This window comes from Solanum dulcamara, chromosome 9, assembly GCF_947179165.1.
Source record: "Solanum dulcamara chromosome 9, daSolDulc1.2, whole genome shotgun sequence".
NCBI lineage: Eukaryota > Viridiplantae > Streptophyta > Magnoliopsida > Solanales > Solanaceae > Solanum > Solanum dulcamara.
In genome coordinates, this window is record NC_077245.1 from 11,415,243 (window position 1) to 11,441,534 (window position 26,292).

Consider the following 26,292-nt stretch of genomic DNA (forward strand, 5'->3'; position numbering starts at 1 on the left):
AATATGGTCCAAATTAGAGTACTTAATTAAGCAAAAGTCCCATACCATTTAATGCTTACTGCTTTTCTCTCTTTTTATTAGTGTTGTCTGTTCATATATCATACCGTCTTGACAGAAAGAAGACGTGAATGGGTCGAGGTCTACTCATTGGGTGGGCCAAGGCCCAGGGAAGTCCCCGGTAATTTCTGCAGAAATGCAAGTTCGTTAACAAATTAACTATATGGACTTAAAGAGTTTAAAGCCCACTTAAATATGGTGGAGCGCTAAATCATTATTTATGTGTTTCCACCATTTGATTCGGATTATCAAATGAAAAAATTAAGTAGCTAGGCAAATTTTACAACTTATTTATTGAAAATAACTACACTTTAAAAATATTAGTAAAAAGAATAATATTTTAATCAAGTAGTAAATTAATGGTATCCTAAATCCCTTCCTAAATTATTTAATTTTTATCCCACATTTTATGCACAATTTGATTTTTTTTCTCTTTCTTGCAATTATTTGATACTTTCTCTCTCTAAATTCAAATTAACTAAAAGGTGAAATATTTTTTTCTCTCTATTTCCCCCCATTTCTTGTAGAGATAAGATTCTACGTTTTCTTCCCACGTGTATTCATCTTTTCTCTCTCTATTTCTAAAAAATTATAGGCTTTTCTCTTTATTTTGTATTTATTCCTTTTATTTTCTCTTTAATTTGTATCCACTCCAAAGTAATGCTAATTAGAATTGTATTTTATATTAAAATTTATATTTTTAGGCAATTTTGTATCAATTTAATCCTTCATTCGAATAGCTATAAAATTTAGTATCTCTATTTTTTGTATTCATACAAATACTCATGTTTTTTCAAAGTAAATGTGTTACACCCCAGAAAATTCTGTGTTACTAAGACTATTGATGGCTTAATGTGAGTTCGAGGAGGAGAAAATATTACGAGTATAAAGAATGAAATTCTACCGTATTAGTATGAGGATAGCATGAGTATAATATTTGGAGTTCGTACAATATGATTGGAATGGTATGTTAAAAGATATATAGCCCTTGTAATCGAGAGTTAAGGTGGGACCCACATAATGGAATTTTTTATATATATAAAAATGACATATGATAAGTTATATGGATAATATATGTAAAGTTAAACACAACTCAAGAAGGAACCTTGAGCCAAATCCAAGTGTAAGCCCTCCAAAAAGATATTTTTAAGTTGTGTTTTCGGGAGATCTAATTTGGAGAGACCATAACATCATCATAATTCCGTAATTTGGAAAACCTCATAAAATAAAAGTTGTAGATAATTGAATCATATTTCTAATCATAGATCGTGGTAATTTATTCGACATCGAAATCAAAAGATATGACTATTTTACAGAACAAAGGCGTTGATCGCAATTAGAGAGCCTGACACGTGGCCGGACTACTCCACCGCCCTTTATCACTATAAGTAGGCTCAAAAACATGTCATAAACAGAATGATAATTGTTATATTCCATGATTTTATGCATTGGACTATTCGCGAGCTAATGGGCTATTATATTCCGTATTTTTATATGTTGAGTCAGTCTCAAGAGAATTGACTCAAGTTAAAGACGAGATCATCTTTAGACATGAGGTAGAAATCTTTAATTCCTAATTCTAATTAGAAGATATTATAAATTAATTAACCATGGTTGGATTATTAAGAGGGAATTTGAGATTAATTAAGATGAATTAAGTTAATTAGTGGAATGAAAAGTGGTCCCCCACTGCCACATGGCCAATTCTTATTGGCCCACATTTTTGTAAGGGACAATTAGGCCTTTTGGGCAACCACTTGGTCCCCTTATTGACAAAAATCTGCAGCCACTTCTTTTCCAACTCTAGAGAGTTCTCCAAGAAGGAAGAACTCTCATCTTCAACAAATGAAGATAGAGAGAAGCAACGGAAGTGTAGAGAAAGAGAGAGGCTGACAAGCTAGAGAGTAAGGAAGAAATTGAGGGGTTAAGTGTGGTGATTATTCAAGGTCATGGAAGAAAGGATGGATCCATTAGAGAAGCAAAAACATTTTTGACCAAGCCCTCAAGTTTTCAAGCAAATTGTGTCATAAAAGCCTAAGGTAAGATTTCATCTCCTTTTTCATTTTTTCCTTATCTTGAAGGTAATTGAAGCTTGTGTGAGTTGATAAATGAGTGATGAATGTATGAAATTATGGGTGTTGATGTTGAGGCATGGTAGGAGACGTTTGGAGCTGCTTGATGTAGAAAAGGATGAATTAATTTTGCTTAGTATTGGATTGTTATTGTTATGAATTTTATGATGAGACTGAAGGAATTAAATGGTTAAGGTTGAGGTTGAATTTGTTGTAGAACTTGTGGTGATATTAACATGGCTTTCTTGCATATGAATGAATGATGTTGTGGTTGTGTGTGACTGTTGTTATAGGCCATAAAAATTGGATGAAAAGTAGTATGAAATAAGGTGTAAAAATTGTTGGTGGTTTGCTTGGCTTGTTGTAGGTGTTCATAAGGTTTTTGAGCATCTTTATGTTGTTGGTTAGGGGCTATTTTGATAGGTTGTTGTTGTTCTTGTTGAGCTTGGAATATTAATGATAATTAAGGTTATATGTTGCATTATATATTGGTTGGGCTATTTTAGGAGTGTTTCGATAAAACGTTAAGACTGGATCATTAAGGATAATTGGAAGATGTAGTAGTTGTATGTGGGTTATTTGAAGTATTTTTGAATATCGTCTTGGATTGTCTTGACATGGCATTTGAATGTGTGATTATTGATGTTGTTTGGTGATTTTATGGTTGATTTGGAAGTGGAGAAAGTGAGTAGTATAAGGGAGTTGCTGCTCAGATTTTTGTGTTTTGCAAACCCGTTTTTGGATGGGACTGCTGTTAGTAATTTTAGCATAACTCTTTGTGTAAAGCTTCATTTTGAATCATTGAAGATGTTCTGGAAAGTTATTTCATAGATCTAAAATTTTCATTCAGGCTCTAAAACCTAATTTTGCTTTTATATACTCGAAAAAGGGTGATGACGTTAAGAGAAGGTACTGTCCAGCTTTTTTTTAGAAATAACCTACTAACGATAAAGTACATTTTATGCCTTTCCATAGCTTAATCGTAGTGCCTAACGTTTTAATATAGGTTGAGACAATATTGGGCAGCATATACATATTGAGCGCAAGTAAACGCTAAAGGTATGTAAAGCTAACCTTTCTTCCTTTTGGCATGATCCATATGAAACAAACAGACGACGCATACTTAAATTCCAAAGAAACTCCTATTCTTAGATACATTCGGATGGATAACGTTCTTGGTTTACAGAATTTATATTGTTATGTCTTGTCTCATGAGTATGATTCCAGCCATCCTAGTTGGCATAATTTATATTTTGATACAATACATATTTCGGTATAATTTGTGTTTGGCATAATGCCTAACGACAATAAAAGAGTACTTGAAATGACTACCATCCTGATTTTCAAATAATGGTTTGTTTTGATTATTCCATTAAGTCTTTAATGATGATTTAAATGCGTATGGTTACTCACTACTCTACTCATGCATGTGTTAATATATCTTTCACCGAGTTCTGGGCCGAATATGTATTCGTGCACAGTTTTACTGCATTATTCACCGAGTTCCTCACTAGAGGGCCGGGTACGGTATATATATATATGATGATATGATATGATGACATGGTGATATGATGATGGCGCCGAGCCCCATGATGATCTGAATATGATATACATGTATATGACAGATTCACCGAGTCCATAATGGGCCGGATATGATATATGATATGATCATGCATGATTTTATTTCATAAGGCACAGGTACAGTAATTTCTTGATTATCGGTATTATACTTGTCTCCTGATTTTCCCTTACAAATATTATCTCATTTATGGTATTTTATGCTTTATATACTCATTACATATGTCGTACTGACCCCCTCTCTTCGGGGGGCTGCGTTTCATGCCCGCAGGTACAGATACTCATTTCGGGGATCCGCTAGTTTAGGATTTCCATCCAGCTATTTTGAAAGTGCTCCATTATTCCGGAGCGTTGACGTTTGATATCGACCTTTTGATGTATATATTTGTTTATCCAGGGGTACTGCGGGGCCTTGTCCCGTCATATGTTATGATTGATATTCTTAGAGGTCTGTAGGCATATATGTGTGGGTTGTATATAGATGTTATCCAGTTGTACTAGTATGACTAATGTTTTGAAACGTCTCCATTCATAGTGGCAGCCTTGCCGACTTGCGTATATACATGTATATTTGGAATGTAGTGTGTAGTGGAAGCCTTGTCGGCTTGCGTATCTGTATATGATATATAGCGGGACATTCCTACATGTAATGAAAGCCTTGTTGGTTTACATACTATGTTATCTTTTGACGATTGTGACTCCCCAGGAGACAGGTGATTTTGATATATATATATATGACTTTTTTGAGGCAAAGTTCTACCCGTATAAGTCCCCTATCATGTTTAGTTACTGACAGGTGTATATATGAGTGTCCAGTTTGGGCACTAGTCACGGCCCACGGGATTGGATCGTGACAAAATGGATACAATTTTTTTTATCAAACTAATTAGAATTGTATTTTTTTTAAATGGTTGTATTACGTATCGAATTTGTTGTTTTTTCATAAAATTGTAGCCTTTTCTCTTTAGTTTGTATTTATTTCTTTTATTTTCTCTTTAATTTGTATCCACTCCAGGGTAATGCCAATTAGAATTGTATTTTTTCTTTATATGGTTTAATTACGTATTCAAATTATTACTTTTCTAGAAAATTGTATCATTTCTCTACAATTGTATTCACTCTGATACGTATGACTTTTGTATATCTATCAATTTTAAATTGGGAAATCATGCATATTTCGTGAATCTTATTCTTTTTTGTTTGCATTCACTCCAAGATTATGCCAAAAGAGATTTCATATTTTCATAAAAAATGTATGAAATATATATAACAATTGTTTCCTGTTAGAATATTATATCCGTTTTAAAATTTTATTCATTTTAATTTGTATTCTTTTAATATTTATATCACTTTAGATTTCACATATCTATTATAAGCCCTTTTTTCCTGATGATTTCTTTCAAAGAATTCAGCATCCTTCACAAAAACAGTTACACATATATGATACTTTGACAAATCTTTGTTATCTTTCTTCAATGACACATACATAGGTATACCCATCTCGTTGTGTATTTTCAAAGGTGCAATATTATCTTAGATCTTATACTTCAGCTTCATGCAATTATATCTCGAATCAACACCAATTTGTTTAGAACTCCTTCACTAAATTTTGAAACGTTGCATACTCCTTAAACATAATAGCCTCTATCATGTAATCAGCATAGCAATTATCTCCGTTCCATTTTCCCGAATGCATGATCAGAAAACTAATGTTCCCCATATCTAATTGTCTTTCCAAAATAATATATTACAATCAGATAAAAATTGTATTCCAATAGCAAAGAAGCACATTGTATTCTCAAACCATTATTATACAAATATTCATCTTATTCGTATTCAAAATCAGATCAACAAACAAAATGATTAATATACAAATATTCCAAACGTATCACAAAACAAAATGTATCACAAAACAAAATATATCACAATCACTTTAAATAAGATTAAAAAAATATATCTAAAGCACATCATATTTCAAAATAAAATGTTTTACAATCACTTTGTACTCCAAAACAATTAATATACAAATATTCAAAACGATTCAACATTTGATTTGTATCCATAATCCACATTGCACAATTGATTAGTATGCATATGTTAAATTGTTTTTACTATGACCAAAATTGATGGGATAGTAAATTCAGGATATAAATTTGATATAAAAATATGCAATTATAAGATACACATCAAAATGTATCTATATTTCGTTTGTATTCCAAACAAAGTGTAACGGACTCAACAGACGATTTGTATCCAAATTATTTTTTCACAATTTTGATTTCTGATAAAAAATGACATGACGAAGCAAATTCTGTATCAAATAAGATTTGCACAATGCATACAATATTTGTTTTGCCTTCACCATCAACTGAGAGAATTTGAAACAAAATTGTATTCGAAAAAAATTGAATTCACAATAACACATTCAAACAATTTTTATTTTTATTTTCAAAAGAGTGAAGTTTGGTTCATTTGCAGTAATCTTACTAAGGCCAATTATAAATCAAACATAAAAAACAACCATCTTTTACATTGACCAAAAATCCAAAAAGATACCCAAATTCAAATACTAGTTGTTAGTAAACTTAGTCACAACCTTAGTCCCTTCAAAAACAACATGCTTAGCCAATTCACCTGACAAAATAAGTCTTGTAGTAGTCTGAATTTCCCTAAAAGTAATAGTAGGCTTCTTGTTGATTTAAACGAAATTTGGAGGTTCAAAACAAATAGAATTCTAAACAAAAATTGAATTCGAAATACCTGATTGAATTTAACACAATTTTAATTTGTCAGTATAGATCTCCTTTTTTTTAGCCACAAACTTGATCCATCGAATTGCATTATACAAGAGTTGAATCTCGTTAATAAAGATTGAGAATGATGATTTAAGCTCGTTAATAGAGGAAGAGAGAAAAGATAGAATTGAGTCGCCTGTTTTGCACTCATAAAAGGAAATGTAACTAAATGAATATTTTCAGAGAAACATTACCATAGTTGAAAAATTTTTCTCCCATATTTTTCTCCAATTTGTTATTTATTAGTTGTATTCTTTTCATTTTTTTTAAAAAAAATACAAAATCAGGCGAAATAGCAACTTAAAATATTGTCATTTTCAATAAATATTGAAATAAGCTAGAGAGTCCTATAAACACTAAAATATTGGTGTTTTGAAAATTTCCTCTAATTTGATGAGCTTTGACGATTTTCTAGGTTCACCTTCTTTGGGCCTGTTTGGTGATACGAGAAATTATATGAGGTGAAATTTTATTTGAATATATAATTTAAATTTTTAATTTATATTTTGTTATAAACATAAAAATTTTCATAAGTTATGAAAATTATCAAAATTGCTTCAATTTTTGTATACAATCTTACCAAATAAATAAAAAAAATTAACAAAAGTATAATATTATCACAAAACTGTTATTTTAAAAAACAAATTACAATATTTATTGATGGAGCATTAGTTCAATAAAAAAATAACATGAAACATTAGTTCAACAAAAAAAAAATATCGAACATGATTTGTAGTGTACTATATTTATTGGTCAATATCATTAGTAACTATATCATCATGGTCATATTCCGTGAATATATCATCATCTCTTTGATATTATCGCAAAAAAATATGTAGTTATAAAATATATAAATTAATTTTTTTATTTTAAAATTGTGAAATCATGATATAATATTTCTAAATCAAGTTTTTAAAAAAATTGAGATTTCATCTCATTACGTATCCAATCGCTAATTTTATCGCATAATTTCCTAAGAAGTTTAATAAAATAGGCGGGGTTTACGTGGAAGAAGATAAGCCAAGTAGCAAAGTAGGGACATGTAAACTCAGAGAGAAAAGTTGGTACAAAGATAAAACCCATTGTTGAAAATCAAATTCAAATTTCCCAATCTCTCAAAATTCAATTCTCATCATGTTTATTGTCAAGGCAGACACCCTTTTCATTTCACTTTTTTTTTTCTCTTTCATTTGATTTGATTCTTGTTGTTCCAAAAATGCAGACGTTGAGAGCTACGGCATTTGGGCTTTATGGGTATATGAATTTCACTAAATCTGCTTTTTCGTAAGTCTCTTTTTTGTTTGTGTGTGTGAAATGTATGAATTTTTTTAATTTATTTGAAGTGGGTTCTTCTCATAATTATTACTGCAACCTAGTATGGTAAAGTCGGAATTTTAGAACAACTGAATACAGTGTATTAGTAATGATGAAATTATTTTTTATTCACTGTTTAGAGCCCGTTTGGATTGAGTTCCTTTTCAGCTTTTGGACGTGTTTGCTTAATGCTAACTTTAAGCCAGAAAGTTCTCAAAGTAGTCAAAAATGAAAAGCTAGGATTCTTAACTTTTTTTTTTCTAAGTGCTTAAAGTCATTTTCGACCATGAAAATTAGTTTTATATCCCTTATATTTTAACTAAATTCCCAAACTACCCATTTTATTTTTTTAATCCTAAAATTCACATAATTTTCCTCATTTAAGCACTTTTATCCAAATACTCAACTGCTTATTTATAAAAATAACTTTCATCACTTTAAAGTTCTAAAAACACTTTATACATAAAAGTTATTTTTTTTAAGTCCATCCAAACGGGCTCTTAGTTTGGTGTATCACCGATTGTTCTATCTTTAATCATGCTTATCAATGTATTAATATATTGGTTTGCTATGTATTATTTATACAACCTATTCAGTATCATACGTTGTATAACTAATAGATCTACCAATTTTACATAGATTGAAAATTCTACCAAACAAAGGATTAAATAATATCATGACTGGTACATGTATTATTTTTCTAATACATCCTACCTGGATAGGTTCTAAATTTACTAGTTAATTAACTTCTTGACACTATTTGAACAAAAGTTATTGAGTTGGATCGAACCATAACTGGACTTTTATATCCTCCCCTGCTTACAAAGCTACATGTTGATAGAAGAGTAAGTATCATTCAGATTTTGCTTATGAGTTTCAACATGAGCAGATTTGACTGTCTGAGAATTTCTGCTTATACACATAGTTCCCTGTAAGATGATGATTAATTTGTTACTGGTTACTGTGACTTTGGATATTGGCTTTTGGCTATGCAAATCAAGCTGATAATTCCTGTTTTTTGGGTGAAGTGAAGATTAAAGTGGAAAATTTGCATTTGTCAAATATGGTTTTGTTTGAGCTATTTGTTCTTGGAGAACTTAAAAAGAAATATGTCGAAAAGGCTTTTTATCTTTTAAGCCTTGGAATTTACTGCTGTATTTGAGGATTGAGTCAATTTATGAAACGGATGGGTGGATTTTAGATCAGCATAATCTTGATTTGTTTTTGTGATCAAGTTACATTTTTTCCCCTTCTATTGAAATTATCTGAAAAGTGGTATGGGAATTTATTTGTGTCGTGAGGATAGTATAAAAGAACGGGTAGCTCCGTGCATGAAGCATCCCGCATTCACTCACAGTCCAGGGAGGGGCCGCATCGAGGGGGTTTGATGTAGGCAGCCTACCTTGAGCAAAAGTAGATGGATGATTCCACGGCTCAAACCAGTGACATATAGGTCACACAAAGATAACTTTACTGTTGCTCCAAGTCTCCCCTTCAATTTCAAGGATACGATAAGTTAATCTTTGGCAATAATTGAATTTAGGGAACATGCAAAGAATTTCAAGTCAGAAGATATGCAAGTTCAAATGGATGGAAAGAATTGCATTGTCACAGGTGCAAATTCCGGCATAGGTTTCGCAACTGCTGAGGGTCTCGCTGCACGGTGCTTATCTTGCCTTTAGTTCTTCTTTCTCAGAGAGTTGGCATTGAGAGATCAATTCAAGAACTAGACTTTGTCCAGTACCACTAACAGCTATGTATTGTGAATATTTCAAGTGGGGCAACCGTCTACATGGTATGCCGTAATAAAGAAAGGGGAGAGGCTGCTCTTACCAAAATTCACTCAAACACGGGAAATAAAAATGTCTACTTGGAGGTAGTTCTTACTTCTATTATCTGAATGGTGTGAGACGATGTTTTAAAGTTCGGTTTATTGGTTATTTCTGTCTCAAAATATATTGGCAGGTTTGTGATATTTCATCAATCAATGATGTCAAATCCTTCGCTTCCAGGTTTTGTTCAAAAGAGGTGCCAGTACATGTCCTGGTATTTTCTCATTTGTGAACGTTTTCATTGGACACCATCTAATGGTCTTCTTAGATGATTGCGATTCTTCTTGACCAGTTTTTTTTTTCTCTCTCTCTATATATATGTATGAAAAGGTTAATAATGCTGGCCTGCTTGAAGCTAATCGTGTCATCACACCAGAAGGGTAGGCAGGCTTATGTTAATGCTTCTGAATGCTTTCATAAAAACTCAACTGGACGGCTGTTCAAAGGTTAATGATATCCTTTTGTAATCTAAAAAACAGATATGAGCTGAGTTTTGCTACAAATGTTCTTGGAACTTACACCTTGACTGAGTTGATGTTACCACTCCTCAAGAAGGCCGCGCCTGATGCTCGTGTTATCACAGTTTCCTCTGGTGGAATGTACACGTCTCCATTGACTACTGATTTACAGGTACAAGGAGTTTCTAATTTTCTTAATACCTTGATCTTACTAGAAAACTTATTATCTGATAAACTATCTTGCAGTTTAGTGGTGACATGTTTGATGGGGTGGTACAGTATGCTCGGAACAAGAGAGTTCAGGTAAATTAAAAATGGTCTTGGAAAAGGGTACTTATAAGAAAATTGTTATTGGAAAGTAATTTTGAATATTCTAGAATTATCTAGTGCAAGCATTTTGATGTTATTCATGTGACTTTTAGGACATCAATGTGATTGGTGCATAGCCTTTATGCTTACTAAGTGCATGCTTTTAAGCTATCATTATCATTGCGGCTAAGTTCATAATGTTTGTGCCCATGCATATAGTAAGTGTGAGTCTAGAAGTCTCTGTTGACACCTATAAAAACTCAATGTTGTTATGTTAGAGTGAAGTTTTTCTAATGATAGACGTGAACTTAATATCTATCCCCCTCTTCCATCCTCTTTGTCCGCCTTATGAAATTATGAAGAACCTGCCTTATGTTTGAATATTTCCTCCATTAAGGTAGGTTTTAGTATGAAGTCTGAGAAAACATTATTCTCAAATGCTGCTTGTTGTTTTCTGTTTATAGTGAGTTATAGATCCTAGAGAAACAAGTGATTTTCCTCCCCCTATTTGTAACATAAAGGTTTGCTCCTTGATGTGTAAATATCCTTCTTGGCGTAAAAAACCTAGAAGAGTTGGTTCATCACAATTGGCATAAGAGAATATTTTGCTTCAAAATATTTAAAGTTTCATCTAAGAAGTTTATTGAAGTTCCATGAACAATCCTCCCTCTATAAACTCCCATTTGTTAGTTATAATACTATATAAAGAAATGTGATGTCATTTAGTCCTTCTTTTTAGGAAAAAAAAGGGAAGAACTTTCTCTAGAATGTCTGATTCAAAGGCTGGAAGGTTTTCTTCATTCTTTTTCCCAGATATATTATGGCTACTTCTTTATATGTTTAAATTATATGCTTGAGTTGTGGTCTGAGTAATTTTTCTTTTCTGACTGATATGCTCACAATCTGGTGTTTCTTGGCCTTTGATAATGAAGTTATGAATTCTCTGCGTTCCGTGCAAACTCTCTTTGGATGGACATCATGAATTCAACACACTCCTCATGTATTACTAGCATTAACAAGTCTCTTGCAAATGTATGTGTGTGTGGAAGCATGATTTTTATTCATAAAGTGATATCCTGATTTCATTTACCTAGCTTATGAGTATGCCGAGAACAAGGCTCCTACAGATATCTGAATGATCATGTAAGAGATGTGTATTTTAATCTTTGATAGCTATGGCCGTTTGTCTCCCCTCATTCCTAGATTTTTTTTTTTCAGTTTTATCTTACAGCAAATTGAAACTTCGATTTGTTGATCCCAATTAATGCCTTTACCTTGTTCAGAACCGAATTTTGCAATGCCACTCATATGGTTTATTCGAAGAAATTAGTTGATGATAGGATCTCCTTAAGTCACATGGACAAATATAGTGCATTTTTATCCATCTTGCTAGGACATCAAATCCTTCACCGTGAGTTAATATTTAAATAGAACCATTGATAAAGTAGGGAGTAATCCTTTCTAACTTTTTACAGTGGAACAGCTTTAGAGTTCCCCCTTTCATTATGTTTTAGAACTCAGTAAAAAAGTTTACTACTTGGTCATGAGTCATGACAAAACATTTGTCCCTCCTTTAAATTTTGTATGTGATTTTCTTTGTATCTAGTGTAGTATAGATAAACAGGATGTACCGACATGCATGTTTCATTATGATCCTCCAAATCAACAAATGTATATTTCTTTCATGTGTCTTGCTTGTTTTCTCCCCATCTAAATTACAACTCTCTCTGCTTTCTAGAACAAAACTATATCATATTTGTCAAAGCTGCCATCAACTCAATGGATTGTGTATCTTTCATTTCAGATTGCACTGACAGAAAAATGGGCTGAAATGTACAAGGATAAAGGTGTTGGTTTCTACTCCATGCATCCAGGGTGGGCCGAGACGCCTGGAGTAGCCAAGAGTTTGCCGGATTTTTCTAAATCGTAAGTTAATCGTCTTGATAGATGATCCTTGCTTTAATAATAGTCATGATACATGAAATTCATGTTTTGTAGGTTTGAAGGAAAACTTAGAAGTAGTGAGGAAGGTGCAGATACAGTTATCTGGTTGGCTTTACAACCAAAAGAGAAGTTGGTCACTGGAGCATTTTATTTTGACAGAGTTGAAGCTCCAAAACATCTGCCATTGACAGGCACTAAGAACTCCCATTCCGTTATAGACTCCATAATTGAGAAACTTAGGTCTTTTGCTGGCTTATAATGAGGATACATACCTTCCCCTAAAAGAATCCTTAATGCTCAAGTTTGTAACCTTCCCCTAAAAGAATCCTTAATGCTCAAGTTTGTACAAGAAGATTATGATCATTTAAAACATGAAACTAGTTTTGTTAATTTGTATTAATTTTGTAAAATGAGTATTTCTTGTGATTAATATTATCGACAAAAAGGGGGTTGCACCAGCCAGAAATCGAACCCAGGTCTGTACCGTGGCAGGGTACTATTCTACCACTGGTGCACATGTTCTAAATTAGTCATAGGCTATTTATAGTTTAATTCAATACATTCTCTTTGGTCTTGTGAGTTTATGAAAAATGTGCTGCTCACATCCCAGGTAAGTCTTATTTTACGAAAACTTGAAAAAACTATGAGCTAAAAGAGTTTGTAACGTGTAAGTTATAACCTAAAGAATGCTTAAAAATATTTCACATTGTAAAATAATTTTCTCTTCACAGATAGATTGTATAATATAGTTCCAATGTGATTTCTTCTCTTCTATGGATCCTGAGCTAATTTTGAGCATAGCACGAGTTTAGTGCATGTCTTTTTTTTGTGGATTTTTTCCAATAGATTGCTCTACAATTATTTGTTTTTATGGATAACATCTAAAATTTGATGCTCTTGAAACTTTAAAGGTAAAAATCTAGATCAACTAATTCATCCAACTACTCATAGTTACATCAACATTCAGTACGAGATTAACAAGGTCATAGATTGTTTTTTCAGCTACTGCATCTTCTATTCATGACACTTATATAGGATAGATGAGTTGGCCAGATAATTTGTAGCATAAGCTACTGAAAACCTCCAGACATTGGAAGGAGAGGCTCAACAAAAATCTATGCAGGTGGTATTCCTGATGACTCCGGGAGAAGAAGCCTCTGGCCTTCAGACTTCACCAGATTCAGCTAGAGTAAGAGTACAAACAGTTGCAAGATCTAAAAATGCAGTCCACAAACTGCAGCGGATATGAGTCGACTATAGCCAAAAGTAGCATGTAAGCGACAAGATAGCTAAATATATTGGAAGAATGATGCAGGCATTGACATACACCAAATGCAGTGACCTCAAAATTCACCACGAAAAGCAACATAGCAAAATCTAGTACAGAATAAATGACATACAGACAGTCCTTCATGCTCTCTTCATAGCAGCATATAAGCCTCTAGCAACTCATTAGAATGTACCACTTGAAAGTTGAATGCTATATGGTTCCACTTAATTAGTTTAGAAAAGTCCCACACCGTGTACTGCTTATTGCTTTTGCTTCTTTTTAATAGCGTTGTCAGTACATACATTGCATCTTGACTGCAAGACGATGTGAATGGGTCCAGGTCTGCTCTCTAAGTGGGCCAGGGCCCAGGAAAGTCCCCGGGCCATTTCTGCAGAGATGCAGGTTCGGTAACGAATTAGCTTCACGGGCTGAAGGAGTTTGAAGCCCACTTAAAAATGGGCTTGGGCTGAGACGAGGTGGAGCCTATATGGACTTCTGCTCGGGAGTGATATTGGCCAATTCTAACAGTTATTCACGTGGCCCAGTTTAAACTGGGCTAACTGAACGGGGCTTATGTTCTTGCAGTCTTCTCTTTTATTACCAATATAAATTTTGTAAACTTTACCTAAACCCCATAATGAAAAAGTCTAATTACTATATATCCCTCATTGTATCAAAATTATCCGATATCTCTTTTTTTTCAACTTTTCTGATACATTAGTTTTGTATCTGATACATCAATTATCTAATGAGTAAATTAATGAAGATCATCTATTTATGGATAATATCTTAATATAAGGGATGATTGGTTCTTTAAATCAATTACTAATCTAATTAATGAGATTAATTTGGTTAAAAAATAACGGTTGTGAAGTTGAAGATTCAAGCCAAAAAAACAGAGCATAAATTCAAACCAACTTCGATTTCAATTTTTTTTCAGTTTTGGTGATACATAAGTTATGTATCTGATACATCAATTGTTAAAAAAATTAATTGTTATGTCCATGAAGATTCAAGCCAAAAAACAGAGCGTCGTCTCGAATGGAAAAAACAGAGCATCAATTCATACCGAATTTGATTTCAGTTATTTTTTCACTTTTGTTGATACATAAGTTATGTATCTGATACATAACTTTAGCTATAGAATAGTTAATGCACATCAGCTATTTATGGATAAAAGATTGACTCTTTATATCAATTACTGATCTATTAAAGAAGGCGACAGTTATGTACATGAATTTTAAAAATTAATGTATCGGAATCATTAAATATTGAGAAATGAGAATCTGATACATGTGCATGATGTATCATAATAAATAAAACTTGATTCATGTATCAGAATTCACAAAATGTGACACTTATAAATATTATACTCGATACAAGTTTGATACAGTAGAAATATAAAACATAAACTTTGATTTTATATTCGATTTTGACACCAGAGAAAAACATAGTAAATCTGATGTATGGAAATATTAAAACATATTAAATCTGATACATTACAGTTTATGTATCAGATACATTAAAAGAATCAGAATCACCTAAAATGTTTACTATAAAAAAAAACTACTGGACATCAATCAGTTCTCCTTGGTTTGGAGAGATGTCTCTCCTAGTTTTTTTTGGATCGTCGTTATTGCTAACACAACCATCCATGGCCTTCTGACAACAATATCTCCACCTATTGATGATTCAAAATCATCAAGAAAATTAGCCCTATATGCCGTTCCGAATCTCAATGGGTGGGACGGGATCTTCTTGATGACGTATTTCATTCCCTGCATTGACATGAAAATGGTTAAATACAACTTGAACTTTATACATAAATACGATGTATCATATGCATTAAAATTTCTGATGCATGAGATGAGAATCTGATACATACAGAAGATGTATCAGAAACAATTATATATTATATTCTGATACATAAATGTAGAAGTATCAGAATCATTAAAACTTGAAACATCAAAATATTACACTTACACATGATATATCAGAAATAGTAAATCTTCAAAAAAATGCATTTGAAAAAAACATTATGTATTTGATACATAAATGTATATGTATCAGAATCATTAAAACTTGAAAATAACAAATACTGAGACTTAAAGATGATGTATCAGAAATAATAATTCTCAAAAAATTGCATACGAAACAGACATTATGTATCTGATACATAAATGTATATGTATCAGAATCATTAAAACTTGAAATAACAGAAACTGAGACTTAAACATAATGTATCAAAAATAGTAAATCTCAAATAATTGCATTTGAAAAAGACATTATGTATCTGATACATAAATGATATGTATCAGCTTCGTTAAAACTTGAAACAACAGAAACTGACACTTAAACATGATGTATCAGAAATAGAAAATCTCCAAAAAAATACATTTGAAAAAGACATTATGTATCTGATACATAAATGATATGTATCAGAATCATTAAAAATTAAAACAACAGAAACTGACACTTAAACATGATGTATCAGAAATAGAAAATCTCCAAAAAAATACATTTGAAAAAGATATTATGTATCTGATACATAAATGTATATGTATCAGAATCATTAAAAATTAAAACAACAGAAACTGACACTTAAACATGATGTATCAGAAATAGAAAATCTCCAAAAAAATACATTTGAAAAAGACATTATGTATCTGATACATAAATATATATGTATCAGAATCATTAAAAATTAAAACAACAGAAACTGACACTTAAACATGATGTATCAGAAATATAAAATCTCCAAAAAAAAATTCCTTTTAAAAATACATTATGAATCTGATACATAAATGATATGTATATGGGAATAAAAGTAAATATATTAGGGGAATATGTGTAAAAGGGTAATTTACCCATAAATTTTAGTAGTTTAGTGTATAATTATGTGTCTTTAATTTAATTTTTGAAATTATATTTCATACTATATTTATTTCGCTAGATGTATCACGCTAATTTAGGAGTGAATCGCGCTAATTAATGACTCATGAGGATATGTCCTATCCTTTATCCCCTAAAAAAATTCAAAATTCTTCTCGTTAGTTTGAGTATCAGCAATAAGATGCATCTTTACTACCACATTATTTCGCCAGATATATGTATTTGACATTTTTACTTCGCCGAATCTTAAAATTTGAATGTATAGTACTTTATTTTCAGTCAAATGATGGTGAATAACTAAAGAAGATGGGAAGAGAAATTGGGCTTATTGAGACTTGAGAGTGAGAGGCATAATCTAGATTCTAGGGGGTGATTAGATGGGTAGATACATAGGGAATCCATTTTAGGCTTATTTTGAAGAAGTGATGTATCTCACTATAAATTTGGTACAAAGTTATTAAATAGTAAAATAATATATAATTGTTCAAAGACATACATTTAATTAGTATAAAAGGTATGAATGTTTGAGTGAGTAAGTAATTTTTCCTATGTCACCTACGCTGTCCATTTGGCATATGGATTTGGCCCACTTTCTTAATGTTTTGTCAATTTAATTTCATTATTTTCCCTTGTCAAACAAATATGTATAACACATATATCATTATTTAAACACCGTATCATTTATACTGTATAATATATTGACATATTCTCGTAGCACTTGATTAGATCGTGGGAATCCTTTCGTGGGAATACAATTTTGAAATGAAAAATTTCAAGAAACTTGGGCTTAGCATAAATGCTGAAATTTATTTTTATACTCTTTCAGTCCTGTAAACAACAAATTTTTGAGCCGAGAAAAATAAATAATCAAGACCGAAAAATTAGAGTAACAAAGTGTAATATTTGATTTCAAAATGTAGTGCGTATTACAATCTCTATAATAATCATCTGATTCTTTAAATAATATGAAATATGTTGAACTTGAATTTGATTTAGAGTCAAGGGCTTGAATAGCTTGATCTTGAATCTTCGTCTTCAAATTTGGATTTGAATTATTCGTCACGAACACTTGTATGGTTATGACGAATAATAAATATGAACAAGTAATTTGATCTTGAACTTCTTGATATTTTTTTCTTCGTTCTTGATCTTGAACTTCAGTTTGAATTTGATTACTTGAACTTTGTAAAAAATTTGTGGCCTTTGATCCACGAGCTCTCTTCTTGCTTCTTGTTCTTAAAAAAAAAACTCCTTCTGAGAATAATGAGGACCCCTATTTATAATTGTAGAGAGTGGTATGAGGGTGTGATTTGATTGGTTGGTTTGAACATGATTTATATATCAAAAATATGCTTAAGTTATTATTTAGTTATAACTTTCATTGCCTAATTGATTTAATTCTTTCTTTAAAATTGATCTAGTTAGCATGTTGTTAGTCACTTTTAGGATGCCTATCAATTTGATAACTTAAAATATCATAATATATTCTTTGATTTAGCTTAAAATGAGTAAATGCTTATGTAATTTTATTTTGGTGCATGTGATATCAATTCGAGTCCATCTTTGGACTCCCATCATCTTGCTCAAATGATTGAAAAGTTAATACATAGAAAGGAAAATAATATTCATAATTTGAATATTGATATTGGGCTGTATACACGGAATACAGGTGGAAAGCAGTGTCGTATACACTAATATACAGTGTGTATACAGTTTGATATATAGAAATAATATTGTATACACTGTATACAATATATATTCAGCCTGATATTTAGTGATATATAACAGATACAGGGATTAAACACTGTATACAGTATATATACAGTCTGATATACAGTGATATATAGTTCTATACAGCATATACAAGGAACAAACACTGTATACAGTGTATATAGATTCTGATATACAGTTATATATAGTGATATGCAGTGATATACATCAGATACATGAAATAAATTCTGTATATAGTATATATACAGTCTGATATAAAGTGATATACAGTGATATACAAAAGATACAAGGAAGAAATACTATATACAGTGTATATACAATCTGATATACAGTGATATATAATGATATACAACAGATACAAGGAAAAAACACTGTATACAATTTTACAGTGTATATACAATCTGATATACAGTAATATGCATCGATATACATAAGATACATGGAACAAACACTGTATATAATATATATACAGTCTGATATACAGTGATATATAGCAGATATATAGAACAAACATGCGGTTTACAATGGGAATACAGTTTGATATACATAAATAATATTATATACATTGTATATAGTATATATACAATCCGTTATACAATGTATATATAGCTACGATATATAGTGGAATTGTGCTTAAGGTCCAAAAGGCAGACGGCCCAACAACTTAGTCCAGGCGTACAGAAACTAAGTGTCGGACCATATTTTAATGTGTTATTTATTGTATTTATATTGATTCGGATTGTAATAATTTATTTACTTATGTTAATTATGCTTGTTTAGATATTAATTTTAATTTATTTTAACTTAATTAGATTCTTCTAAAGATAAATCAATTCAAGTTAATTTTACTCTTTAAATGATTTTCTACCTTTACTTAGTTATTTGATAAGCTTTTACTTTTTTTATATACATCTATATTATTTTCAATGTTTAAGTTTGATTATTTTTTCTAAAAAAATAATTTTAAAGTCTTCGTTTTCTTTTAAATTAATATTTTTAAAAGTTAGTCAAATAATTTTTTAAATCGTCGGATAACCGCGCGTTAGTGGATACTTTGAATGCTTAACACCTTCTCAAAGTGGAAATAAACCTCGTACCTTTTTCTCTGAATTTTTAAGACTTAAATCTGTTAGGGTCTTTTAAATTAAATTTTCTTTATTTCTTTAAAAAAAATAAGTGGCGACTCCTTTTTTTCTAAAATTGATTTTTTCTCTATAAAGTTGAAATTAATTTTAAACCGTCTTTTTTCGACATAACAATAGGGAAGTTAAAATAGCAAGTTCTCTATTTTTGTCTACTTTTTTATGTATATTTATTTTGTAGCTTAAATATATTACTTGATAATATTTACATAATTTTTAAAATTGTCTACTCAATGATATGGATTAACACATAATATATATTAATTAAGGCGGTACACATATATTAAATTAGTATTATTAAAAATGAAAAGCTCTAAAATATAAAATTGAATTATAATTTTACCCCTACACCAAAGTAAAATCTAAACTAACTAGGTAAATAATTCGTCATCCTGAAATTTATCATAGATAAAACTATGAATCTTCTTATTTATGAGCTAAGTTTGAAAAAGGGTACCTCTCAACTTTTTCTTTATCAATGACCAATGGATAAATTGTAGTTTTGTTCGTACTATGTGTCTATTCATCATCAACAAAAGCACCACAAAAAAAGAACTGAGGACAAGTTCCTTGTTTCCTTGTCTTTTCTCAAAGCTTTCCTCTCTTCCTTGGTGGTTAAGTTCTCACCAGTATAGTAAAAATTATTCTGTAGAATATATATGAATAGTATTAAATTTGGTGTATTATATAGTAATATTGAGATTAATTATACTACGACTATTGGTTTGATGTATTGAGGATAGTTTGTCTTTATCCATGTTTATTTATATATTAATAGCTCATGTCATAATTTGTTATCTACTAATATACCCTAAAATACTGATTAAGTGTACATTCATTCGAAAATGAAAGTCTATACAAGTCGTAGGTTTCATGTGAGCTTTCTCAATCAATTTTAAAGTCATATTCTCACACTCACTTTAAAGTACAATCATTTGTCTTACTATTGAACAGTCTAAGCAACACCCTTTATTTTTTTATTGCACAATTTATATCCCATGGAAGCTAATTCCTGTAAACAGGAAATGATCTTTTGAATATAATAAGGTGAATATCTCAGGATTAAGATATAGATAAAATTTATATAACATTTGATTGATGATATATATCATCATTTAAACGTATAAACTTATTCTAGACTTAATTCTAAGATATCTCATTTAAAATAACCACTAAAAGCAAAAACGAATCAAACTCATTCATTAGTTAAATTCATATGTATAGACACTCAACTTTATCAACTACAGTAGAAAAATCAGAACCTTATTCCCCTTTTAAGTTCTTTATAAACTTCACCATAACCACAACCATTTTCACCTCTCAAAGAAACCTTAAAAACCATTTTTTCCCCTACTTAATAGAGTATCAAGAAAATATGGCCTACCAAAACGTCAATGGTTGCATTTCTGATTCAATTGAAATTTTTGATCCAAAACCTCTTGCAGCAGTAGCTTGTGCTGTTCATCCTCCTATTGTTGCATCTTTCAATGATAGAATTCGTCCACTTCTTGATTGTATAGACAAACTCCGACACCTTAACATCATGCAAGAAGGTATCCAGCTTCCAACCATCGTAGTAGTCGGGGATCAATCTTCTGGAAAGTCTAGTGTTCTCGAATCCCTTGCTGGGATCAGTCTTCCTAGAGGACAAGGCATTTGCACCAGGGTACCCCTTGTCATGAGGCTGCAGAATGATCCAAACATCACTGCACCAAATCTTCATTTGGAATACAATAATAAGTCAATCCCTGTTGATGAAATTGGCATTGCAGATGCTATCGTTCTTGCTACTGATGAGATTGCTGGCCATGGTAAGGGCATATCTAACAACCCTTTAACATTAGTAGTTAAAAAAAATGGTGTCCCTGATTTGACCATGGTGGATTTACCTGGCATCACTAGAGTTGCTGTACAAGGACAACCTGAAGACATTTATGAGCAAATTCGTGATATTATTATGAAATATATAGTTCCTGAAGAAAGCATAATCTTGAATGTTTTATCAGCTACGGTTGATTTCCCTACTTGTGAGTCTATTAGGATGTCTCAGAAAGTGGACAAAACAGGGGAAAGGACTCTGGCTGTTGTCACAAAAGCTGATAAAGCCCCTGAAGGGCTGCTTGAAAAGGTTACTGCTGATGAAGTGAATATAGGGCTTGGCTATGTTTGTGTGAGAAATAGAATTGGGAATGAGTCCTATGAAGATGCAAGGAGTGATGAGGGAAGGCTTTTTTCAACTCATCCACTTCTATCCAAGATTGATAAATCGATGGTTAGCATTCCTGTTCTAGCACAAAAGCTGGTGCGTATTCAAGCAAGCATTATTTCAAAATGCTTGCCTGAAATTGTGAGGAAGATCAATGACAGACTTGCTGCAAATCTTGCTGAACTCAACAGGCTTCCTCAACATCTAACTTCTGTGCCTGAAGCTCTGACGGCATTTATGCGCATTCTGAATTCATCAAAGGATTCATTAAAGAAAATTCTTCTAAGTGGGGAGTTTGATGAGTACCCTGATGAAAAAGAAATGCACTCTGCAGCTAGATTGGTTGAAATGCTTGATCAATACTCTAAAGAAATACATTCCAAGAATTTTGGGGAAATGGAGGGATTCTTGATGGAAGAGATCATGGTTTTACAGGAAACGAAAGGGATTGGATTGCCAAACTTCCTTCCTCGAGCTGTTTTCCTTAATGTTTTGCAGAGAAAAGTGAAGGGAATTGCTTCCTCTCCAGAGGATTTTGTGGGGAAACTGTGGAATTACTTGGAGAGAGTTGTTATCAAAGTTTTGATGTACCATTGTGAGAACTATCCACAGCTTCAGTCTTCTACTAGAAGAGCAGCCCAAAACTTGATTGCCAAGAAGAAGAATGAATCAGTTGATTGGGTAAGGGGAATCATTGGGATGGAAAAGCTGACTGATTACACTTGTAATCCTGATTATTTTGCTACGTATAGTAAGTTCATGGCTCAACAGGACATGTTCATGGAGATTATGAATGATCGTTGGAAGTATTCCGTGATAAACCTTGAAGGTGTAGGAGAAATCGAGGTTGGTCATTTGAGAGAGCATCTAGATGTGGTGCAACAGGCTTTCGATTTGAAGATGAGAATGATGGCCTATTGGAAAATTGTGCTAATGAGGCTGGTGGATTCTATGGCCTTGCACATAATGTTCAGCATTCGAAACATGATTAATAAGGAGATGGAAGACGAGATCATTCTAGATCTGATGGCACCTCATGGTGGTGGTATTGAAAGAATGCTTGATGAATCGCCATTGGTTGCTGAGAAACGCAATAGGCTCAAAAATAGTGTCAGGTTGCTCAAGGAGTCCAAAGAGGTGGTGGCCAATATCATGGACAGGATTTCACTTCATGATGATCATGAAAGTGCCTAGATTAATATGTGGTACTAATGAGCAGGGCACTCCTTGTCCATTCAGCCAATCTTCCTAATATCTAGTTTATCTCCTAATATCCAACTACCAAAGTAGATTAGTACTATGTTTTGGTTTCACAAAATGTCTGTAGGCTCCTGGAGAAGTATCGCAGACGAGCACGCTAATGAGGCCCTGAGCCGGAGAGATGAAGATGGGAAGGTCAGAATATGAATCGGAGTTTGCAGAAGGGGACAAGCTAATATTAAGTAGTTTAGTTGTGGAATTCCTACAGTAGGAATTGAAGTGTCTGTGCCCTTGCTTGTATGTAGTTCTTGACTTTCTAGTTATCAGTTAAATGCAAATCATGTTTATTTGTCTTATTGCCCTAATTGAACGAACTTGAAATCGTTCTGCTTTTGTAGTTTTCTGAGGAATTCCTATTAAATTTACCATAAATGCCTCAATATAGTGACATGTTTATCAAGGAAATTTATGCTGGTGTTCACTTGAGAAGTGGTTCAAAACAAATTTCAACTGTCAGTGACTCGGTGCATATAGATAAAATTATTTCAGCAGTAGAAAATCAAAACATAAGGCTTGAATACTATTGTTTCTACGGGAAATACATATCTGACGATACTCACTTTTTTCATCACGGAGTGTTAAACACAAGTGTGGAGTCAACTGCAATTTCAAATCACTATGATGCATTTTTATTTATTTATTTGAAGATAACTTTCTTATGAGTAGCTGAGAACAAGGCTCTTACTGATATCTTAATGATCATGTAAGAGATGTATTTTCACCTTTGATAGCTAGCGCCGTTTGTCCCATACCGTTTGTGGAGCTTCTTTAATCTTAATTTTAATCGTATTGTCTCTTGACTGCAAGACGACGTGAATTGGTTGTGGACCATTCACTGGGTGGGCCAGGACCCAGGAAAGTCCCCGGGCCATTTCTACAAAGATGCAGGTTCGGTAACGAATTAGCTTAACGAGCTTAAGGAGTTTAATGCCCACTTAAAATGGTCTTTGGGCTGAGACGAGGTGGAGCTTATGGACTTCTGCTCGGGAGTGATATCGGCTAATTTTGAACAGTTATTCACGTGGCCCAGTTAAAACTGGGCTAACTGAATAGGGCTTATGCTCTTGCAGTCTTCTCTTTTTCTTTTGATTGGTCAAAGTTGTGGTGATTAGTTCATCTGACCTCAGGACTACGAGGCTGGGAACATCTTAGTAGTCAGGATAAGTCCAAACTATAGCCCTTTCAAAGATTTTGGGTTAATACTGTTGGATTTTAAAAGTTTGAATGAAAAATAAAATGTTGTGATTTTTTCAAAAAGTTATAATTTTTTTAAGAAAAAATTATTTGATTGAGTGCTTTTTAAAAATTAATTACTGATTTTAGAAATATTTTTTATTTATTACCATTTATAGCAATATATAGCAATATTATGATAAATCTACATTTATATTAAAAGTAAATTATGCATACAATATAAATGTATTATAAGTGTTTTAAAATATATATTATGTTTGTATAGTAAGAAACTGACATAATGTATTATAAGTCTCTTAAAATATGTAATAAATGTATTATCTATCTATAAAACTTGTATTATATATGTTTTATAAATAGTTCTCTGCAATATGTATTTAAAATGTATTATAAATGTATTATAAGTGTTCAGTGAATTTTTTTTTATTGCTATAAATGATAAATATTTTTTAATATTGTATATTTATGTAAGTTTTCCTTCTTTTAAAGAGTTGTGACTTTTGTGAAAGATTGTGATTTTTGTGAAAGATTGTGTCTGTTCCGATAAGCTACAATAACACTTGTTCACACTACCATTTATTGTTTATAAATAGAGGATTTTCCTTTCATTTTTAAATATAAAATTTCTTCTTCTTCTGCATATACTTTTCTTTCAAACAAAGTTGAGTCTTTGTGTGATTTTGTTGCTGACTTTTGAGTTCGTTGAAATTATTAAAATTTGAGGTACCGCTACTTCTTTAATAATTTATCCATTTTATCTTGGAAAAAAATAATCCATAACCTCGGGTATAGTGAGGGGATTAAATTCCTTAAAGACACATAGTGAATTCTGTGGATTCGGATACTATTTTTTATTTTCATCTTTATTATTTCAGGTTTGCTAACCTTAATACAGGAGGAGTAACAAGCTTAAGGAATTTAATATTTTTTTCCTGAGATTTTTGGATTGGGGCACCACAGCTCTTAAAAGTCATTACCATGGTATTTATGGGAGAAGAAGCCTCTGGCCTTCAGACTTCACCAGATTCAGCTAGAGTAAGAGTACCAACAGTTGCAAGATCTAAAAACGCTGATCATAGAGTACATCAGTCCACAAAATGCAGCAGATATGAGTCGACTATAGCCAAAAGTAGCATGTAAGCGACAAGATAGCTAAATATATTGGAAGAATGATGCAGGCATTAACATACACCAAATGCAGTGACCTCAAAATTCACCACGAAAAGCAACATAGCAAAATCTAGTACAGAATAAATGACCTACAGACAGTCCTTCATGCTCTCTTCATAGTAGCATATAAGCCTCTAGCAACTCATTAGAATGTACCACTTACTTGAAAGTTGAATGCTGTATGGTTCCACTTAATTAGTTTAGAAAAGTCCCACACTGTGTACTGCTTTTGCTTCTTTTTAATAGCGTTGTGTCACAGACTTAGATTTCCACTAAGACTTCCGTGCGGCACTTGACAACTTACTCACGAATCTTTCACGATCTTGTAAGCTCAAGTAAGCCTTTAAGACTAGATCGCTAAGGAAATGCTAGATTGCAAGAAAGACAAGAGAGCTTTTATGAAGAAGGCTTTTGTATTGCTTTGGAAGAATGCTTGATTGCTTGATTTCTGGATGGTTTACAAATGAATGGCCCCTCTTCTATTTATACTACTCCTAAGGGGCTTAAGTGTAAATAAAAATTACTATACAAGTCCTTCCATATTTACAAAAAAGTCCCTACTCTAGAACTCTCCACACACTCTAGAGAATTCCAAGACTTCTCTACAAGTTTCTACAAGAATCTAGAGTCTTCCACTAACCTCTCCAAGACTCTAGGTTCTTCTACCTTCTTCTAGAATTCTCTTGGACATTCTAGAGCCTTCTATTAACCTCTCTAAGACTCTAGGTTCCTCTACCTTCTTCTAGAATTCTCTTGGACATTCTAGAGCCTTCTATTAACCTCTCCAAGACTTTAGATCTTTCCTCCGTCTTCATGATCAAGTGGCGGGTCATGACAGTTGTCAGCACATACATAGCATCTTGACTGCAAGACGATGTGAATGGGTCGAGGTCCGCTCCCTAAGTGGGCTAAGGCCTAGGAAAGTCCCCGGGCCATTTCTGCAGAGATGCAGGTTCGGTAACGAATTAGCTTCACGGGCTTAAGGAGTTTGAAGCCCACTTAAAAATGTGCTTGGGCTGAGACGAGGTGGAGACTATATGGACTTCTGCTCGGAAGTGATATTGGCCA

The 26,292-nt window shown here is 32.3% G+C and overlaps 2 protein-coding genes and 1 long non-coding RNA gene across 4 annotated transcripts; all 3 read left to right on the forward strand.

Moving 5' to 3' along the window:
- Positions 1 to 1,822: 1,822 nt before the first annotated feature.
- On the forward strand, positions 1,823 to 4,410 carry LOC129903485 (uncharacterized). The gene is made up of 3 exons (XR_008770282.1): positions 1,823 to 2,096; positions 3,136 to 3,188; positions 3,979 to 4,410. It is a non-coding gene; the product is annotated as an uncharacterized LOC129903485 (long non-coding RNA).
- Positions 4,411 to 7,542: 3,132 nt separating this feature from the next.
- LOC129903907 (uncharacterized) lies at positions 7,543 to 12,749 on the forward strand. Of its 2 annotated transcripts, none has more exons than XM_055979427.1 (10): positions 7,543 to 7,651; positions 7,725 to 7,786; positions 9,360 to 9,479; positions 9,593 to 9,692; positions 9,782 to 9,862; positions 9,979 to 10,028; positions 10,128 to 10,278; positions 10,353 to 10,409; positions 12,220 to 12,341; positions 12,414 to 12,749. In XM_055979427.1, the coding sequence occupies exons 1-10, from the start codon at positions 7,637 to 7,639 to the stop codon at positions 12,616 to 12,618; spliced, it is 963 nt and encodes a 320-aa protein (XP_055835402.1). In that variant the 5' UTR covers positions 7,543 to 7,636; the 3' UTR covers positions 12,619 to 12,749. The 2 variants fall into 2 exon arrangements, with proteins under 2 accessions (XP_055835402.1, XP_055835403.1); XM_055979428.1 differs by having other exon boundaries at positions 7,725 to 7,756.
- Positions 12,750 to 20,725: 7,976 nt separating this feature from the next.
- LOC129904057 (dynamin-related protein 4C-like) lies at positions 20,726 to 23,156 on the forward strand. The gene has a single exon (XM_055979584.1). The coding sequence runs from the start codon at positions 20,770 to 20,772 to the stop codon at positions 22,792 to 22,794; it is 2,025 nt and encodes a 674-aa protein (XP_055835559.1). The 5' UTR covers positions 20,726 to 20,769; the 3' UTR covers positions 22,795 to 23,156.
- Positions 23,157 to 26,292: the final 3,136 nt, after the last annotated feature.

What these genes read in the sequence shown, in the direction of transcription:
- LOC129904057 (XM_055979584.1), top strand. Translation starts at nt 20,770, where the DNA reads ATGGCCTACCAAAACGTCAATGGTTGCATTTCTGATTCAATTGAAATT.
- LOC129903907 (XM_055979427.1), top strand. An exon ending in TTCACTAAATCTGCTTTTTC is followed by an intron (nt 7,787 to 9,359) that starts GTAAGTCTCTTT and finishes AATTGAATTTAG; the next exon opens with GGAACATGCAAAGAATTTCA. An exon ending in AGGTGCCAGTACATGTCCTG is followed by an intron (nt 9,863 to 9,978) that starts GTATTTTCTCAT and finishes ATGTATGAAAAG; the next exon opens with GTTAATAATGCTGGCCTGCT.